Raw genomic sequence first — 17,595 nt, 5'->3', positions numbered from 1 at the left:
CCTCTGACCTGCAGAAAAGATGGTGTTTCTTTAAGACTATAAGCCTCTTCATAGACTGCCTGAAAAAACATTTATTTATACCTACAGGTATAAACTACAAGCCACAAACAGGCACTCATGTGCTTAAAAAACATCCAAAGCTTCAACACCTTTTAATGAGGCAGTCACTCAAAATGGAACCAGCTACCCTTCAAAGAAATTTGCAGACATGAAAAAAAAGATATGTTTTGGACAACCTTAAACGTCCAAGCAGATTCCTTGGTTTAAAGTTCTGAAGTATCCCAAAAGGTGCATTCATTCACAGGCCTTTGCACAAGACACAGTCAAGATGCTGTGGTGCTTACCGTAGGGGCGTGCTAAGCTACAGAAACTAAGTAACAAGAATACACTTAGCAAAAGACATTGAATAAATGTATTTATTTAAACATGTTTGCAGAGTAACACATAGAAAGCTCTCACCGTAACTCTGAGCAAATTACCTTTTACCCCTATCTACAGATGTAAAATGTAATTATTTACTTGCAATACAAAATAAAGTAGGTCTGATGTCAAGTCACCATTACTCATCTTATCAGTATTCTTGCTTCATTACTATGAAGGTTTGAAGGCTGAAGTGTTTTCACAAGCTGACTTACATATTAAATAATCAAAAGAAACTTCTACAAAGAAATCCGTATTACCAAACTGTTGCTATTTATAATAAAATATGAAATGGCACAGAAACACTCTTAAAGTGCGTTACTCCATCTAAATAAATAGCAGCATTTATGCCTCTTCAGAACAGAGGACCTGTCAAGGAAAGGATAAGTGACCAGAATAGAAGTATTTTGAACTATAAAAAGCTGAAAAAAACACGCAAGGCAAAAGCCTTGTCTCATTAGCCTATAAAGATACAGCTTAATAACAAGGGCTTCATACACACAAGACAGGTGTTCTTCAGAAGTCCGGAGGACACAATGGCAGAACCCCCGTACATCTATTTAAGATATACACACCCACACGTATGCTTCTTTGGGACTGCACGGAGTATCTCCCATTTAACCATTGCCTAGCACAGGCCATTATATAAAATATAAGCCTGTAGTAATAATAAAGCAATTTTTATCAAGTTTATCACTGGCAGCAGATATTACATCTGTTTGATAAAATCAAGAGGTTTCCAACGCAGTACATTAAGTTCACGGTTTTCTTCGCCTAAAAAAAGGAAAGAAAAAAGCCACAAACAACTTTCAGTTTTTACACAGCAGCAGTTTTCCATAACAGTAGTCAGTAGCCTATTTACCTATTCTGCTGTATACGCAAGTCTCACACACCTCCCAAGAAATGCAACGACACAAGAAAACAAAGAGCTTATTTATCAGAAACACTTGTATTTTGCTTTCTTTTTTAGGCAGCCGTGAGCATAAAATAAAGTTTTGTTTAAATTATTAAATAAGTGAAAACAAATACAAGCTCCAACTTGCACAAGCGAACTAAAGGATTCGCTACAACGTTACAAGGCTGTAGGAAGGCTGCAAGTAGCAGTAGCCACCCTGAGCACATTCCAGTTTCTAATGAGATGTAATAAAGTACATGCTAACATGACGAAAGGCAGGTATTTGTCACCTAATCTGAAAGGGGGATTACAGAGTTCAGACACTCTCCAAAACACCCTTTCACCATATTTCTAAACTTTTTGGATTCCAAATGCAATAAGTTTAGTAAGTTAGTTGATTTTGGCTTCACAGAAACCTGTTTACCTCTCCAGCCCTCTCTCCCGCCTGTCAACATGTCTTGCAAACCTGCAAATTTTCTGTCCCTGAGCTGAACAGGTGCTAACAGTGCCGTGGAAGTCACCTATCCACAAGAGGCCAAATCTGGATATTGATTTCTGTTCTGCAACACCTAGTTTAACAAAACTATCTTATCTGAAGCATTTCATTTGTCACTGAAGCGTTTTGTTACATGTGAGGCTCAAATATCGGCACTAGCCTTACAAACTGCAGGATCATTTGGGCTTTTTGCTAGAAATTGGGACTTCCAATCTGGTAAAGCTTGCATTTATGTGTGCAGCTGCCACTGATCCTGCCACGTTAGGGAATGATAAGACAGCCCGAAGATTCCACTGTTATCTATGCATTTGAAAAAGAGGCAAATTTCTTCCAGCATGACTAAAGCCCATGCTTCCTTAGTAGATGCCTCGACAATTACACAGCAGGTAGCAGCTTGAATATTAGCAATTCAAGTTATATATGTACATATATGCTCAAGTATACCATTAGGGAGTCCCTATGGTTGCCTTAGTTCCCTACTCCATATTGTAACTTTAATTTAAATTTACCTAAACATACAAAAATGAGTATTCTTTACTACACCAGCATCTAATAACAGCTAGGGGACAGAAGAGGGAATACAGCTTAGTACTTTGTCACTGCCACCCCTCACCCTATTCCACTCTGGACCTGTCAGGCATCTTATGGTTCCCAGCTTTTTAGCCAAGATAGCACAAGATCAAACTTGACATTCTTCTCACTGCACTAAACGCCAGATTTCTATCCAGAAGACAAGTTAATAATTCTGCTTATCCATCCTGTCACCAGTTTCCAACACTGAATAAGCCTGCTTATCTTACAGTATTAAAGAGGTATGCACACCAAATCTAAAGCGGGAAGGGCAGCAAGGTCAAGGGAGGGAAGAAAAAAAGTTCTCTCACTGTAGATGTTATCAGGAAAGAGAATGCAATACCCCAGCTACAAAGGAGAGATGCGCTTACTTGGGCTGAGCATGATGCTGATATCCAGGTCCAAGAGCTGACCCTGCCCTCATCTCCAGTGCCACAGAACACTGAGAAGACACAGAAAAATCAGTCTCTGTTGCTAACCCCCAACCCAGCTATCAGCATTACCCCAAACGCTCATCCAGACCAAGCACAAGATGCCCCCGTTTTGGCTTACTCTGGTTTCTACATCAGTGCATTCAGAGTCCGCAGCATCCTCGGGTGGTTCAGGATTGGGAGATGATCTTCGCTTTCGACTGCAAGAGGAGTACCCGGAAAGAGTTACAAGCATCACATACTTTAGCAGATTCTTGTACACAAGAGAATGCATTTTATACTTCCTAAATAAATACTTTGCTCTCAGCAGCAGACCGGCCTTAAAAGCAGCTACAGTATGTATAAACCTCTCCAAGTTACTTTTGCATGATTTCAAAGTTAGATGCGACAACTTCCTGCTCAATCACATTTGGACCTAAAGCGGTTACACAGGCACTGCTGGAGTTATGCATCTCCAGCAGTGTCAGAACCCGAAATTAAGGCCACAACTCACCCAGTTGGAGATTCTTGCTTCAAAGTCTCTATTTCTGTGAACTGCACAGCCTGTCCACCACCTCTGGTTTTGAACACATCACCCTGAAAAGCAAAAGCAATTAACAAGGTACAGTCACTGGGTTAGTACAATAGCTACAGCACTGGTTTTCACAACTGCCATTTCCTTGCAGGTTAGTAGCCAGCAAGCACGTGTGCAAATACAGCGTCCCCCATTGTATATCTTATTATACACAGGACAATAAAGAGCAAACATCATCTACCCTGATGATCATGCAAGACACCCACAGAGCAGTTTAAGACAAAGATTTCTATATGATATTGACAACTAAGTAATACCACTGAACTGATGTCATAGGCTTAGTTTCAATAGTTCCATTCCACAGCATGAACAGGTACGTTGTCAGCTATGCAAGACTTTGCTTTTGGAAACGTCGCTACCTACAAGGTTACCTTACAGAAGTGAAGGCTTTTTTAAAACTTAAAAAGAAAAAAAGGCAATATTGGAAAAATGAACCAAATCACAAAGAGCTCTCAATTTGCCTTAGATAAATACAGTCAGTGTTTTGGGACGCAAACATTGCAAGCGTTCAAAGCCTAGGCTGTCTCACCAACTTGCTTGTCAGCTGACTACTAGAAATTATGTCCTGGAGCATTTGAGCATCCATCACTGCAGCACGCTCACCCATACCACTAGTGGAAATCAAATAACATGACTCCAACAAGACTGACTCCACAGGAGTAGCTGCAGCCACAAGTCTACGAAGCTTTCGCTACACGTAGATTATTGCATTTTACTAGAGGAAAGAAACCAACTTAATTACTTTCAAGGAATATGGTGACCAAGATAAACGATTACACGCTTGTTTATATGAAGTAACGATAAAGTTCAAGAACAATATTTTCAGACTCTAAAAGCTCCCTTGAATCCAGCTACACAAAACTTTCAAATGAAATCTCTTAGCAGACCGAGTCAAAGGTACCCTTTTGCAAGCCAGTAAGCCTGTAGCACAAATACATTGCCAGAAATAGGTTTTGACAGGATTATCACAAGTTTACGACGAAGGCGTTTGCTTTACCTTAATTAGTTTTGTTTCAATCTCCCCATCAGAGGCTAGCTCCTGGTGCGTCAGCATATACTTGTCACACTTAGCTAGTGCCTTTTCACTTGCAGCCGCTACTGTGATGGCATGAGGGACATGTGGCTGCATGACTGTTTCAGTGGGCAGGTTAGAAGGTGGCTTATGATCTACCCATCTCTCCCCAGCTGAGCGTGACCGTCTGTGTCTGGGACGAACTGGAGGTGCACTCTGATCAGGGTGGAAGAGAATCAGAAGAAATCAACACGCTGTAAATCTTTCAGAGGGAATCATTAGCAGAAGTAAACTTTGCAGGTCTGGTTAAGATGTATCTGTATGAAGATCAAAGCTTCGCTCCTAAAGTGCTTTCAGAGTGAATCCTGAAAGGCACCCTTACCAAGAGCCTTGCATAAAATTATTAATGGATAATTTCCGTGCCAATTCCTACTTCCTGTAATTTTTAGCTAAGTGTTATCCAATCTGTTGCATTCCATACCCAATAAAGATATCCTCCTTGAGGAAACTTTACATTTGGTAATGCCTCTCCAGAGTTTCCAAATCAAAACAGATTGCTATGAACATATTAACCAACCAGAAAAAAAGATAAATTTATGTTTCCATGGATTCATTCATGAAGCAAAATGTATTTGAGGTAGTAAAGCAAGCAGACCGAGCATGAATTTCCAACATCTCTAAAAGGATGCAAGACCCTGTAACACTCCTGAGTAAACAGAGCAGAGAAAGGATCCCCCGTGCTAGTGCTTCTGAACTCAGCTGCTGGAAATCCATGAGAAACGATTGATGTTCATGTATTTTTATTTTTCGAACGTGAAGGCTATTGTCAGTTGCTCAGGAAAATGAGAACATTTTGAGAACTTGTTCAAAAACCGGTGTCCCTTCAAGATCTTTGAATGGGCTTTTGAAAGAGTATTTGTAGACCCTCTCTGCTACATTTACACACTAATTTTTGAGATCTCTGAATCCTGGTGAGGTTACACAACCCAAACTTGGGAACACAAATCCCATCTACTGCATTTTCAGGTGATTAGCACCAATTAGGATTTCTTTCACCAGTAGACATGAGATTGGCTGTACCCTTTACAGGCAAGCCTCTTACAAGTCTAAAGCAGCTCTTAAAAATTAAACATATATAGGGGAAGGTGGCTTTTGCCAAAAAACTTCCATAAAAAAATGAATTTCAATACTTCTCCCCACCTTTTAGTGAGCAAGTACTTATTTTTTTGATTTTTTTTGAAACAGTTCTGCCAAGGTACCTTAGAAGTTATGTTCTAAGGAGAGGGCACACTACCACCGGTCACATTTTACTGTGGCAGAAACCACACCTCTCGTTCTGCTGACATCGATTCATGTATTAGTTAACTAGAACAGCATTTTCTTAAGAGCATCTCCCTTACTTCTAAGGGCCAGCAGGAAATTTCGAGGACACTCTCCAAAATGAATCATGCCACGATAAGCTTTCCTCCTCCCAAGAAGCTCTCTCAAGAAGCTGGGGTTGTACAATTCTCTTTGATTTACCTGAGCCACTGCAACAGTGCTATAACGTGACAGACGCCACCGATAAACATTTGCATGCATCAGTTCAATGAAAAAAAACCCAGTCTCCCACCTGTAAGGAAAGCCCCCAGTTTTAACACAGATGTGAAAATTAGGGAAGAGACTATTCAAAGAGAGTTCAAGTTAACAGTCACATGAGTGAGATGTTTGTCCAAGCGCTACTTCCAGTAGACATTTGCAGATATGGCTGATAAGACCACCTTTTAACCTGCCCAAACAGACTACGGTAAATTGCAGGCTGCAAGACAGATTCAAGGAGACAGACACAAGTTAAATCAAAAGGACATTCGTAGCTAGAGAAAAAGTCTAGCTAGGTTCAGAGTTCCTTACAAGCACTATCTACATGCCAGCAAGAAATACACACGCTGCTTTTAAGGAGTTTCTAAACATCGAGTTAAGAAGTCAAGAAAGTAAGCAGCGAGACTCAAGTTTGGAAACAGTATTGTCCTATGCAAAACACATTTAGGGGAAAACTCCAGTCTGCATTAGGTATGCTCAATATAAGAGAGCAGCTGTAATGAGGTTTTGAGCCAGACTACACAACACTACGTTTAGCTTTTGACAGGAGCAGCACTAACCCTGCAGTATCAATCCTCTTCTACTTCTAGCTCATCTCTATGCCTCGGAACCTCAATGACTCCAGTCCAGCACACCCCTCGCCTTCTGCTTGAGTTCTTATAGTCTCTACTTTGTTCTGGTTCTTGGTGTCTACTCCTTGCACTAGAAGTGCCACCGGTAATCTTGTACGAAGGGGTTTTCTGCTCCCATTCCATAACACAGGATACCACAGAAATGCTGCTACAAGAATTACAATGCCTATGCACCTGCTGGCTGCTCACGAGCTGCTGGCTGTTAGGGACCTGAGTAGTAAGGTTACTAGAAGGCTAGAACGGGAAAGGAGTTAGTGAACATAACAGAACTGTCAATTTGTAAGGCAACAAAACAATGAACACTGACAATGTGCAAAGTGCCAATTCAGCTATTCAAGCTTAAAGTTTTGGAGAGGTATTGTGTTGCAGTGACAGCAGTAAGAATTGGGTATTCTTCCAGCACCAGTAGCCTTAGAAGGTAGAAGCACGAATAAAGATCACCGACTGGTAAATACAACAAGAGACAAAGAATTCAAAGCAAGTTTAAGTTATCTAGATTCTGTGCTTGGGAACCAATTTCTAGTCACTAAAAATAAGTAGCCTGCACTTTAGTTTGCTCTTCTAAATATGCTTTTCCCTAAATCAGGAGGTGTTTCAAAGGCCACTTACAGGTACTGGTGAAGGAGACACTGATCTCTGAACAGGCTTCTCTCTGTCTCTCTCCCGCGAAGGCCTCTCTGGCTTTTCATTTTTTGGTTCAGTAACAATGGCCTTCAGTTGCTTCAGTTTTTCATCTTTCACCCAAAGTTTGTTCTGCATTTCCAGCTGCTTTGCTGCTACACGACGCTCCTACAAAGACAAGCAAGGAAAAGCATGAAGTACCTTACACAAAAGCACAAATAAGTGTGCTGAAAGTTTGAAGAGAATTGCATATTCCACATGGAACGAAATTCCTCCCCACTGAGATAGAAGCTATTGGAAATAACCACATACCAAGCTAAAGAAAGACTTCCCAGATTATAAAATAATACCATATTTAATGCCACAATAATTTTGCTTCCTAATTTATGACAAATGGGAACATGTCTAACCACAGTTTTATCAATGATCCCGTAGTAGTAAACAGTCCTGCAGTAGTAAAAGGTAATCCTGCAGATTTCCTTCCCTTATCACTTGTCAAGTGCATAGCTGAATAGGAGTTTACATGAGGATAAACGGGAAATTCTGACAGTAGGCTTCCAGAGACAACTGACAGAAGAGAATCACTCAGAGTGCCACAAACCCAAAAGAATAAACTCTACGTATTGAAGTGACACAGTGCTTAAGAGAGCTGCTCTAGCTGCATCAAAAGTCCTTGATGAATTTATCATACCTTACTACATTTAAAAAAGTTAAGTTCAAAATGTCTGTTAAGCCCATAATTAAAAGCCGAACATCTCCATTCTTAACGTTACTACTGTATAAAAACACTCAGGACAAACAAGCTGTCCAGCTTCCCCCGGCACTGCTCCATTACTCATTTCTAATGGATATGGCAGTACACTTACACACTCCTTCTCCCATTTCATGGCTGTTTCTGCCACCACGCCTTGCAATCGTGCCTCCAACCGACGCTTGTCGGAAGCCTGCCGTTGCAATTTCTGGCTCTTGCTTTCTAGTTCTTGCTGAAGATTACGCTTGTCATCTTCATAAATTGTGGTAGTTTTCTCCAAAATCTCAATCTGGAGGAAGAGAGGAAGGAATTGGCTATGCTGCTTAGAAGCGCAACCGTCTAAGCCCAGAATTGCTAGTTATATCTGACTTAACATATACTAGAATATATTAGCTGATGTACAAATATGTCCAGGTAAATAGTCCACACTGCAAACAGTTTAAGAGATTTTACAACTTTCTTATAAGTTGTCCTTCTTAATGTTCTAAGAAAATCCTCACCTCGTAAGAAAGCCAAAGCGCTAAGTGTGCAGTAAAGTTCCCCTAAAAATACTACTTTTTTTAGAATGATTTTAGAAACAAAATCTTGTTTCTAATATTCATCTTGTAAGCAACTTCTGATGTCAAGAAGCTTGCCAAACAGTACATAGAAAATACATTTTGTGCTTAGCTTTAGACAAGGAAAAAACTGACCTTGTATTCCAGAGTTTTAATTTTCTTCTCCAGGCGTTCTAGCTCCATTTTCTGTCCTGCTATTGTTTTTTCTTTTTCAGACAGTTTTCCTTGAATATAGTTTTCCTTGGATACAACACTGGAGTCAAATTCTTGTAGCGCTGTTTTAAATGCAAGCACTGCAAGAGAATTGATATATTTCATCTTCTCACTGCATCTCTGTAATATCAAAAGCAGTTCTGTTTTTATCCTATCAGTTTTACACTACCAGCTATTTCATTACCTCAGAAAAGGTTTTTTAAATGATCAATCTAGACAACATACTACTTTTGTGTTGGTAAAGAGATGCTTTGAGTAGTAATAATGACACAAAATATCTAGCTCTGCACTAATGTTCAAATTCTTACCATTTTTGCCAAACTCCTTTAACAACATTTGTCGCATTTTATGGCGTTTTTCCAGGACTTCAATAAGCCTTGGAAGTGTTTGATCATCATTAACATCCAATAATTCACATGAAGGCAACGGTGGAAAGTTCTGCAAAAACATTTCTGTAACAGATTGCTCTTCTGTTTCTGTAAGATTTAGAGCCAAGAAAGTCTGTCAGCAAGCTACAGAACAGAAAAATCCCATTTGACAATGCTCAGTCACAGATCATTCATTCCACAGTACCACGAAGCAGACAGAACTTAAAATAATTAATGAGAACTAGACGTTTTCAGCAGAGATGACAGTCTTGAGAAAAAAATTAAAGGTGACGTTCTCAATTCATTGCTTTATAATAGCTCCAGGCAACTCCCGATTTCTAAAGTAGGCGTTAAGCATTCAAAAACATCAAAGCACCATCCTCAGCACAACTTCCTTTCAGGAGCTGCATTAACAGGACCATGAATTCAACTGATCTCCAATAAGAAAGAATCACTTTGAGACTCCAGGCAGGCAACACTGCAGTATGAGCAGAGCAGTACCAGCTGCAGAGAAGGCTCACAACCAACAGTTAAGTGAAGTTCCTTTTGCACATTCAAGCCTCAAATAATTTGTTTCAAAATACCCTTCAGCTCCCTTACAGGAAAAAAACCCTGTGCTGTAATCACCTAGCATTCTAGTATTTACCTCCATTTTTCGGGCCACCCCGCAGCTCCAATTTCTGCGAGAGCTCCTCCCTGAAGGCCTGATTCCTAAAGCGCCGGCCCGGCGTTAAGCCACAGAGTGGTCTGTCCACAGGTCTGGCAACTTCCACTTCCTGGGTCATTTCTGCAAAGCGCATGACTTGCTACAAAAGAACAAAACCAAGTTTAACAAAACTAACCAGAAGCAGTCCAACGTAAGTTTAAAAGTGATATTTTAGGTCAATAAAAGTGTTAGAGAAGACATTATCAAGCTATAATCTCTGGTAGTTTCCAACTAGATAGCTTGGGATTCTGAAGTGGAGCATCCAGAAACTTTCCCAGTAAAACCTCCCCAACCTCAGCCCCGAAGGAACTGTGAAAAAGACTGTGCAGATAGCTGAAGTTTCTGCAAGTACTGTCACAGGAGGGATTAAGCACCTAAATAGGACTATTTGGACCTCTGTACATAAGAGAAACCTTTCCTATTTTACAAGCAGCAGTTGTACTTTTTAAGAATAAAAACCAAGACTTGTAGGGCACATTTGCCCTACAATATTATACTTGATTATCTGAAGTGCACAAGCAACAAAGATTATCATTCCTCTCATCTACTAAAGTACAAGAATTCAGTGACAAACAAACAAACAAAAAAAAAAAAAAAGGAGGGAATGAGGCAAGATCTGCAAGAAAGTTACCAAGCTTTCCTCGTAGTCCTCAGCTTTAGGATTAACGCACACAATCATACGCACTTTTCCTTCACCATCAAAGTAGTTCTTGAAGAGATGAGTCAGTTTGGAATCTCTGTATGGAACCATCTTAAAATAAAGCACATGAAAGATCTAGTAAGCTTTCATTACACCAGATCATCATCAGAAGACAATTAGATAATGGGCTGCATACCTTATTTGTTCCATACATCTGGTTTTCCCGCAGAACTTCAATACATGTTCTTAACGTCATTAATGACTGATTAATATTACCTTAAAAAAAACCCACAAGACAAAAAATTCTGTAAGCAGCCATTTGGATCGTGTTCCCAAATTACTTAGCAGTTTACTCAAGAACAAATTGCCTGGACTTAAGTTGTATTTGTTACAGATAACTGCTTTAATTAACTGAAGCATCAGAATAAGTGCTACTAAAAACTTCCAGTTTCCAAACTGGAGGATTTGAGGTCATCAAATCAGACAACTGAACACTGTAACAGAACATGTCAGTTCTTCCTATGATAGTCTTTAACACGAGCATGTAGAATTACCAGGCTGTCCAAAGGTGGTACATACCTGCTTCTCGCAGCCTGTTCCCTTCAGCTTTTGTTCTATTTGTTCTTTCACTTCCAGCCAGATCAACTAAAGACAGCTGGCTTAAAGTGATTTGTTCTTTCTCCTGTTACAGAAAACAAATTATGTTAGGCTAATGATTAGCTCTATGTTCCTTCCAATAGAGTAAGGGGAACACCCCCTGCCCCCCAAACCTAAACCAGCATGCACACTTAAAAATAACGCGCGTTGTGCCTTTCATTTAAAGTCTGACTGCATTTTTACAGCCCTTAATGTAAGAAGCTGTGCACCAATGGCTTTTCTTGTAAGTTTCGCAGATCCCTTGTCTTGGGCCACAAGTCATGTCTGCACTCATTCAGATTCTCCAAGTTTTAGATCTTAAATAGTTTTTGCTCAAAAGCAGCAGAGGCTAAAACCTAAAGGAATAAGCAGCTTCACCCTCCATTTAATGCCCCATTTTCATGATGAAAAGATCAATTCTGACAAAGACTCAAAAATTTAAATAATTTTAATTTCTGCCAAAGTGAAATTTCTAACCCTCAAGACACAGTAACTGTTTCAGTAGGCCATGCTGTCAGGTTCACCACCTTTTCTAACCTAAATATATATGCTTAACACACACAGCTCTCCTTTAACAGCCTGCCCCACAATTCACCTGTAGCACGTTATCTCCATCTGCATCCAGGGGTGCCTGAGCCAACTTGATTATAAAAACACCATGAGAGCGACTAGATTCTCGATTCAGCTGAGTGTGCGCAATACGCCTCTTCTTTTGACCTGTTCAGAAGAAAAATAATCCCTCCAAAAACCTGTTTTATTTAACAAACTTGCCACCTGGCAAAGACCAATCTGCTTTCAGCATGATAGTGTGAAGAATTACGTCTCTGTACCAAACTTAAGTAGTTAATTTGAAGATTTACCTCTCCAAAACACTTCAAAAGCTTCTTCTGTAGATTTCACCTCTACTTCTGTGCATCCTGTGACATACATGTTGTGATTCTGGTCTTCACGAAGCATTTTGGACTGTGGAGGTCTTAAAGACAAAGGGCAAATGAAAGAAAAAAAAGCCAACAGTAAAACTGAGTGGAGTTTTTTGTACAACAATGCATGCCATGCAAATTTTTTTTTGTTTAAGTACAAAATTCAGAATGAATATGTCAATTATCCATACAGCAGATGGAAGAGGAAGTGCAAGTACACGGACACATACTCAGCCAAGATTAGTTACACTTCAGCTACTGCTTTAATTTAGAAGCTACGTTTAATTGCAATTCTTACTGGAAATTATGGGTTTGGATGGCAGCTACTGTTTTTCTACATGCATACAGAAGCAAGATGGCTTCAACAGTGTTCTATATTTGCTAGTAAAGCAAGAAGAGATAGGGAGTTAGTCAGCGTCTTTTCTGCTTCTACTAAAAACTTCACTTTTCAATATTGGGAATACTATGCTTATGCACATACATAAAGTCACCATTTCGCACAGGAGTGTTGCAATTGTTCCACCTACCAAAAAAACAGGGTTAAAAAAAAATTAAATCATTTAGCTCGTGTCTACAATCTTTTCACGTATACACTGTAGCTTCCATAAACAGAAATAATCCAAGGCTCCTCATCAGCTGATTTTTGGGTATAAGCACAAACACTAAACCAAATAATTTTATTTTTCTTTAAAAAGCATTCACAGATATTCAAACCCCTTTTCAAATCAGTACCCTGGAGACAGCTCTTGACATTTCAGAGACAGAGCACGGTTTGCTCTAGTCTTTGCAAATCATCCAGTTCTTTAACACATGTGCTGATGGACAGGCATAGGGCTTTCTTTAATGGATTTAGAGTTTTTTTAAAAAATCTATTCAAAGTCTCACCTGCAGACTTTTTTCTGTCTCAAGATTTACCAATTTTAGACATCAGCCAAATACACACCTTTCCAAAAAATACCCAGAATTTCATTTACAAGACAATTCACTTCTGTTTTTATGGAAACTACTGACATAAATGAAATAATAGGCAAACTTGCATTAGCTATAAAGCAACAAGAAAACAGCAGCTTTCACCCAATACACTGTTTCCAGGACAAATAATGTCAGCTGTGGAACAGCTTACTCTTCAAGTTGTAGTCACTCTAAGAACAGTACTCACAGAATAGCATGAACAGACTTAGAATCTCAGTGGGATACAATAACACAACACACTCCCTAACAAATGAAATATTTGCTTATTAATCTCCCATTATAAGGAGGAAGGGAGCATCAAGTCTTAGCAGCAACAAAACCACCACCAGTACTGGGCACACTTAAATACTATACTGGACCGCTTTGCCACCACCTTTTTCATGTGGCTTGTTTAAGTGATTCCCATGAATTGAACTAGACTTGCCAAGATTACAGCTGCAAAGACATAATGCAGTTCCTACAAAAGTGTAACTGAAGTAGCAGTAACGGTATTCATAACACTAACTTTGGTTTTATAGGCTCAAAGGGAGCTTCCTCCAGCAGGTCATATATGTAGTTGTTGTAGATCTCAATATAGGAGACAAAGACACTGTAGACATTATCTTCATCAACCTCTTCCACTTTGCAGTGATCTTGAACATTGATCATATCAGCAAATTCTGGATCTATTTGTCGCCTGTTAAACACACACAGTAAGCGATTGCAGCATCCACAGACAGCTAACACATCAGACAGAGACCACACAGTTAAAAAGCAAATCTACTTACAGATAGTATGATGTGAGTATAGAAACGCTCACACTAGCATTCTACAATTCACACCACAATCAGTCACATTACATTAAAAAAAAGCATTCTGAAAAGTTTAAGCAGATGAAGTTTCATCTGACACCACCGTACTCTGCTGCAGTAAGAAATGCCTCGCAAAATTCCTGCACAGTCAACACTTCTATCCTCCACTCAGCAATCTCACTATTTCACAAAATATCCAAGTTTAACTTCACAGTACTCCCACTCAAAGTCACAGCACTTTACTCATGGGTTAACTGGTACAAAAAATAGACTCCCGCTGCCTGATTTTAAGTCTTCTAATCTAAATACTTAACCATCCGATTGCTCAAACCACATGAAATATACTAACTTTCCATTAATATTTTTCTTTATTTTTTTCAAGGGAAGGATAAAGAGACCATGGTTAAGCTAAAACCAAAACAACAGAGTAACATTTATATTAATTAAATTCATTCTGCCTGTTAACAATAGTTACTTACTTGCCAGATGGAATTTTTGGAACAGGCATGGCATCTCTTTTCTGGCGCTCTAATAGAGCATCTACTTCACACTGAACATCCACACCATTCTTGTCATCAAGCTTAAAAACCTGGAGTAGTGAATATATTTGGACAATATAACGACAAAAACTAAAGAACAGAAGGTGTTGGCCAGCAAAACAAAATAGTTGATTAAGCTGTCTGGCAACTAACAAATACCATGCCCCTCACTAACACTTGATCTGCTGGCTAATGCAAAGTAGATCTGACAGAAAACAGATATTTCCAAGAAAACAATATTTTGCAGAAGCTACCAAGCTAGTATGCTACCAAGGAAAAGACTTCCGGTATTATTTCAAATATATTTAGATACCAAAAATCCAGAGATGTTTGACCATGAGGAAAGCCTTGCATCTCCTGTATTATTTTAGATATGGTTTCCTTTGGCTAGATCTCATTCCCTAACTCAAAAAAAACCCCAAAAAACCAAGAGAGGAAGCTTCCAAAGTAGTTAATTAAAGAATGAGCAACAATTATAAGGATAGCCAAACTATACATCTTCACAAAATGTCCATCCTAGCTACTACTATGCCTGTGTCCTTGGCCCTGCTCTTCAAATCTCAAGGGGGTGGGTTCTGTTTGGTTGAAGTGCTCCAGCCATATGAGTAGACAGGAGAAACACTTTGAACAGAACATTTTATCTAGTGTTTTTAGGCTGGAGCATGGAGAATTCACTGCAAGACTACTCACAAATCGCTTGGCCTGGAATGGTCCTATGCTGTTGAAGATCATATCCAAACACCGCGGGAGGAGCCCTCCATCACCAGGAGAACCCGTCATTGTGTGTGTTTTCCCGCTGCCTGTCACACCATATGTAAAAAGGAGACCTAGGAGGGACAGGAGATTTATGTAATCATGCTCGCTGTCTCAAAGAAAAGCTCAGTTATAATCACGTGCCCTGTCTTTCCTGGGTCAAACATATTTGGAAAAAAACAATGACTCCTTTTGAACAATTAACAGTAAACCATTCCAGCCCATCAAAAGCCACTGCCGTTGCTAGTGTTTGCATCTATCACCAATAGTCGCTTCAACTACAGCTGACAGTAGCTATCATCCTCTCTGGGGAGACTGCATTTGGAAGCCAAAAACTGGAAGGAATTTGCCAAGTCCCAGGTGTAGAGGGCTGATTTGTTACGACTGTTACTGAGGAGTCTGACATAAGCCAGATATTTCAAGGACCGTGACATCAAACCCTACACAGTGATTACTGTAGTCAGTCTTTAGGTGGGTAACCATCACTTTCTGCAGAAAAGCAGCTTCTCCAGTTAATGGCGTACAAAAAGATTAAACCGTGACACAAGTAACATGCGAGTCATAATGAAGGTAAATAGGTTTAAAAGTAATGAAAGGCAAGAAGAGCTTCCAAGGATGTTGTACAGGGGAGCTGAACCGCAACCTTCCATTGCAAACAAGATACACATTTTTAGTTAGACAAGCTAAGAAACCTTGAAAGACATGAAATCATAGCAATATAAGAAACTGTACGGTAGACGTGCAGAGAAGTCGTAAAGAACAAAATTGCTTACCATTTTTCCCATGAATGAGATCTTCCACTAGAGGTTTAGCCACCACGTCAAAAAGCTCCTTCTGAGCAACAAGGGTGCCAAACACTTCTTTAAATGAATACTGCGTCTGAAGAAAAGAAGATACATCATACTAAACCTTAAGTTTGCCTGTCCAGAAGTCCATTGCTTCATCCATTAGAACTGCTTTCTATCAGCTTACCAGAATGATAAAAGATTCTGCTTTAGGATTATACCAGTGTTTGAACCTGGGCAGTTGCTCCAATTTAACTATTCTGAGAATAAGATGTGTATAAAGAAGAGCAACAACAGTCTCATTTTCACAGAGGTTAAGTCCAGAAATAACCAAAACAATCACAAAGCCCAGTTACTAGAGAATATCACAATTTACAGTTTCAAGCTCAAATTTATTTGAGCTCCTACCATAAAATATGCAAGCATTGAGCAAACGGACACCTACAATGGCCAAAGTCAAGTTGTTACAGCATTTAATCATTTTGTTTTAAGCTTGTGTCTTTTTCCAGTCTAGCCTCAATTTCCAGTCATAGGTTTTCAATATGCTTTTTTGGGGGATAAATTTAATCACTTTTCAATCAAAACACCTACTTATGTAAATATTTGAATTTCAAGGTTCTGAGCAAAGGTTTGTTTACCAAATTTTTAATCAATCTTTGCTTATTTTATTTAAGCCTCACTTTGTATACACAGCCTGCAGCTCGGCCCCCGTCCTATACTATAAATAGGGAAACACTGCTTTTTGCCCAACTTAAACCATTATTTCATCCGTGTCTGGCTTAGCTTAGAGCTGGTGCCTTTCAATCAGTCCTACATGAAGAAGTCCTTCACTCTAAATATTTGCCAGGTTTGCTTTTGCTCCTTTTACCCTCTTCCTCCACCTTGTAGAAGAAGCCTCTTCGTATATGAACAATATACTTGATGGCTAAGGAGATGGTGCCTTTTTGCTCTGGATGGGTTTCTGGTTTTGAAAACCCACTTTTCTGAAAGCACAAACCAATTTGCACCCTGCAAGAGACACTGCAAGCCAGGGGAAAACATCGACCGCAGGGAAAAGGCGCCCAGTCCCCGCTTCCAGGCTGGAAGGCAGCCCCTTAGCTGAGCACTGCCCCACGGTGGGCACACGCGTGGATACCCCCACCGACCCCCAGGCCGTTACCTCCCGGTACTCCCCGTTGCGGAATATCCTGTATCTGTCGGGCGGGTGGATCTGCACGGTGGTCTCGTTGATCACCTCGATGCAGCCCTCCTGGTCCGGGCCGCTGAGCGGCCGCACCCTGCAGTACACCTGCGGGGAGAGGGCGGGCAGCGGGGGGACAGGGCCCGTCACCCCTCAGCGCAGCCCCGGGGGGCGGCGGCGGCGAGCCGAGCCCCCAGGGCCCCCTCCCCGGTGCTCCGGCGCCGCCGGGCCCCGCGCCCCCGCACTCACCCCCACCGGGTCCTTCAGGCTGGGGTGGGACGGCTTCTTCGGCGCCGGGCGCCGCGGCGTCCTGGCTCTGCTGGGAGAAGGGGGAGCGTGAGAGGCGGCCCCGGGCCGGGCCGGGCCGGGCCGGGCCGAGCCGAGCCGGGCGTGTGGGGGAAGCGACTTACACCGCCTTCATGCCGCGTGTGGCCGGGTATCACAATCGAGACGGTCGCGCCCGAGGCAGACGCCACCGCCCGGGCTCCGCGCTGCCTCCAACGAGCGGCCCGCACGCGCGCGCGCGGAGATTCAAATGCAACGTATCAGCGCTCG

General features: G+C 40.9%; 1 protein-coding gene across 4 annotated transcripts; it reads right to left on the bottom strand.

Annotated features, from left to right (window-relative positions):
- Positions 1–402: 402 nt before the first annotated feature.
- On the bottom strand, positions 403–17,589 carry KIF23 (kinesin family member 23; the record flags this gene model as incomplete). 4 transcript variants are annotated; one of them, XM_080395008.1, is made up of 23 exons in its annotated part: positions 17,451–17,589; positions 17,290–17,356; positions 17,020–17,148; positions 15,849–15,954; positions 15,013–15,149; positions 14,263–14,372; positions 13,498–13,668; positions 12,502–12,543; positions 11,961–12,073; positions 11,696–11,817; positions 11,044–11,146; positions 10,661–10,740; positions 10,456–10,575; positions 9,765–9,924; positions 9,059–9,226; positions 8,673–8,830; positions 8,096–8,269; positions 7,218–7,397; positions 4,384–4,614; positions 3,306–3,388; positions 2,934–3,012; positions 2,753–2,823; positions 403–1,194 (listed from the first exon to the last, which is right to left on the bottom strand). In XM_080395008.1, exons 1-23 carry the CDS (start codon positions 17,459–17,461, stop codon positions 1,179–1,181), a joined length of 2,631 nt encoding a protein of 876 aa, XP_080251134.1. In that variant the 5' UTR covers positions 17,462–17,589. The 4 variants fall into 4 exon arrangements, with proteins under 4 accessions (XP_080251134.1, XP_080251133.1, XP_080251136.1 ...); XM_080395007.1 differs by having other exon boundaries at positions 17,290–17,359; positions 17,451–17,561; XM_080395010.1 differs by lacking the exon at positions 12,502–12,543 and having other exon boundaries at positions 17,290–17,359; positions 17,451–17,561.
- Positions 17,590–17,595: the final 6 nt, after the last annotated feature.

Source organism: Falco punctatus (assembly GCF_963210335.1).
Source record: "Falco punctatus genome assembly, chromosome: 7".
In the NCBI taxonomy this organism is placed as follows: domain Eukaryota; kingdom Metazoa; phylum Chordata; class Aves; order Falconiformes; family Falconidae; genus Falco; species Falco punctatus.
Note: the sequence above shows the minus strand (reverse complement) of the source record. Positions and strands in the feature narration are given on the sequence as shown.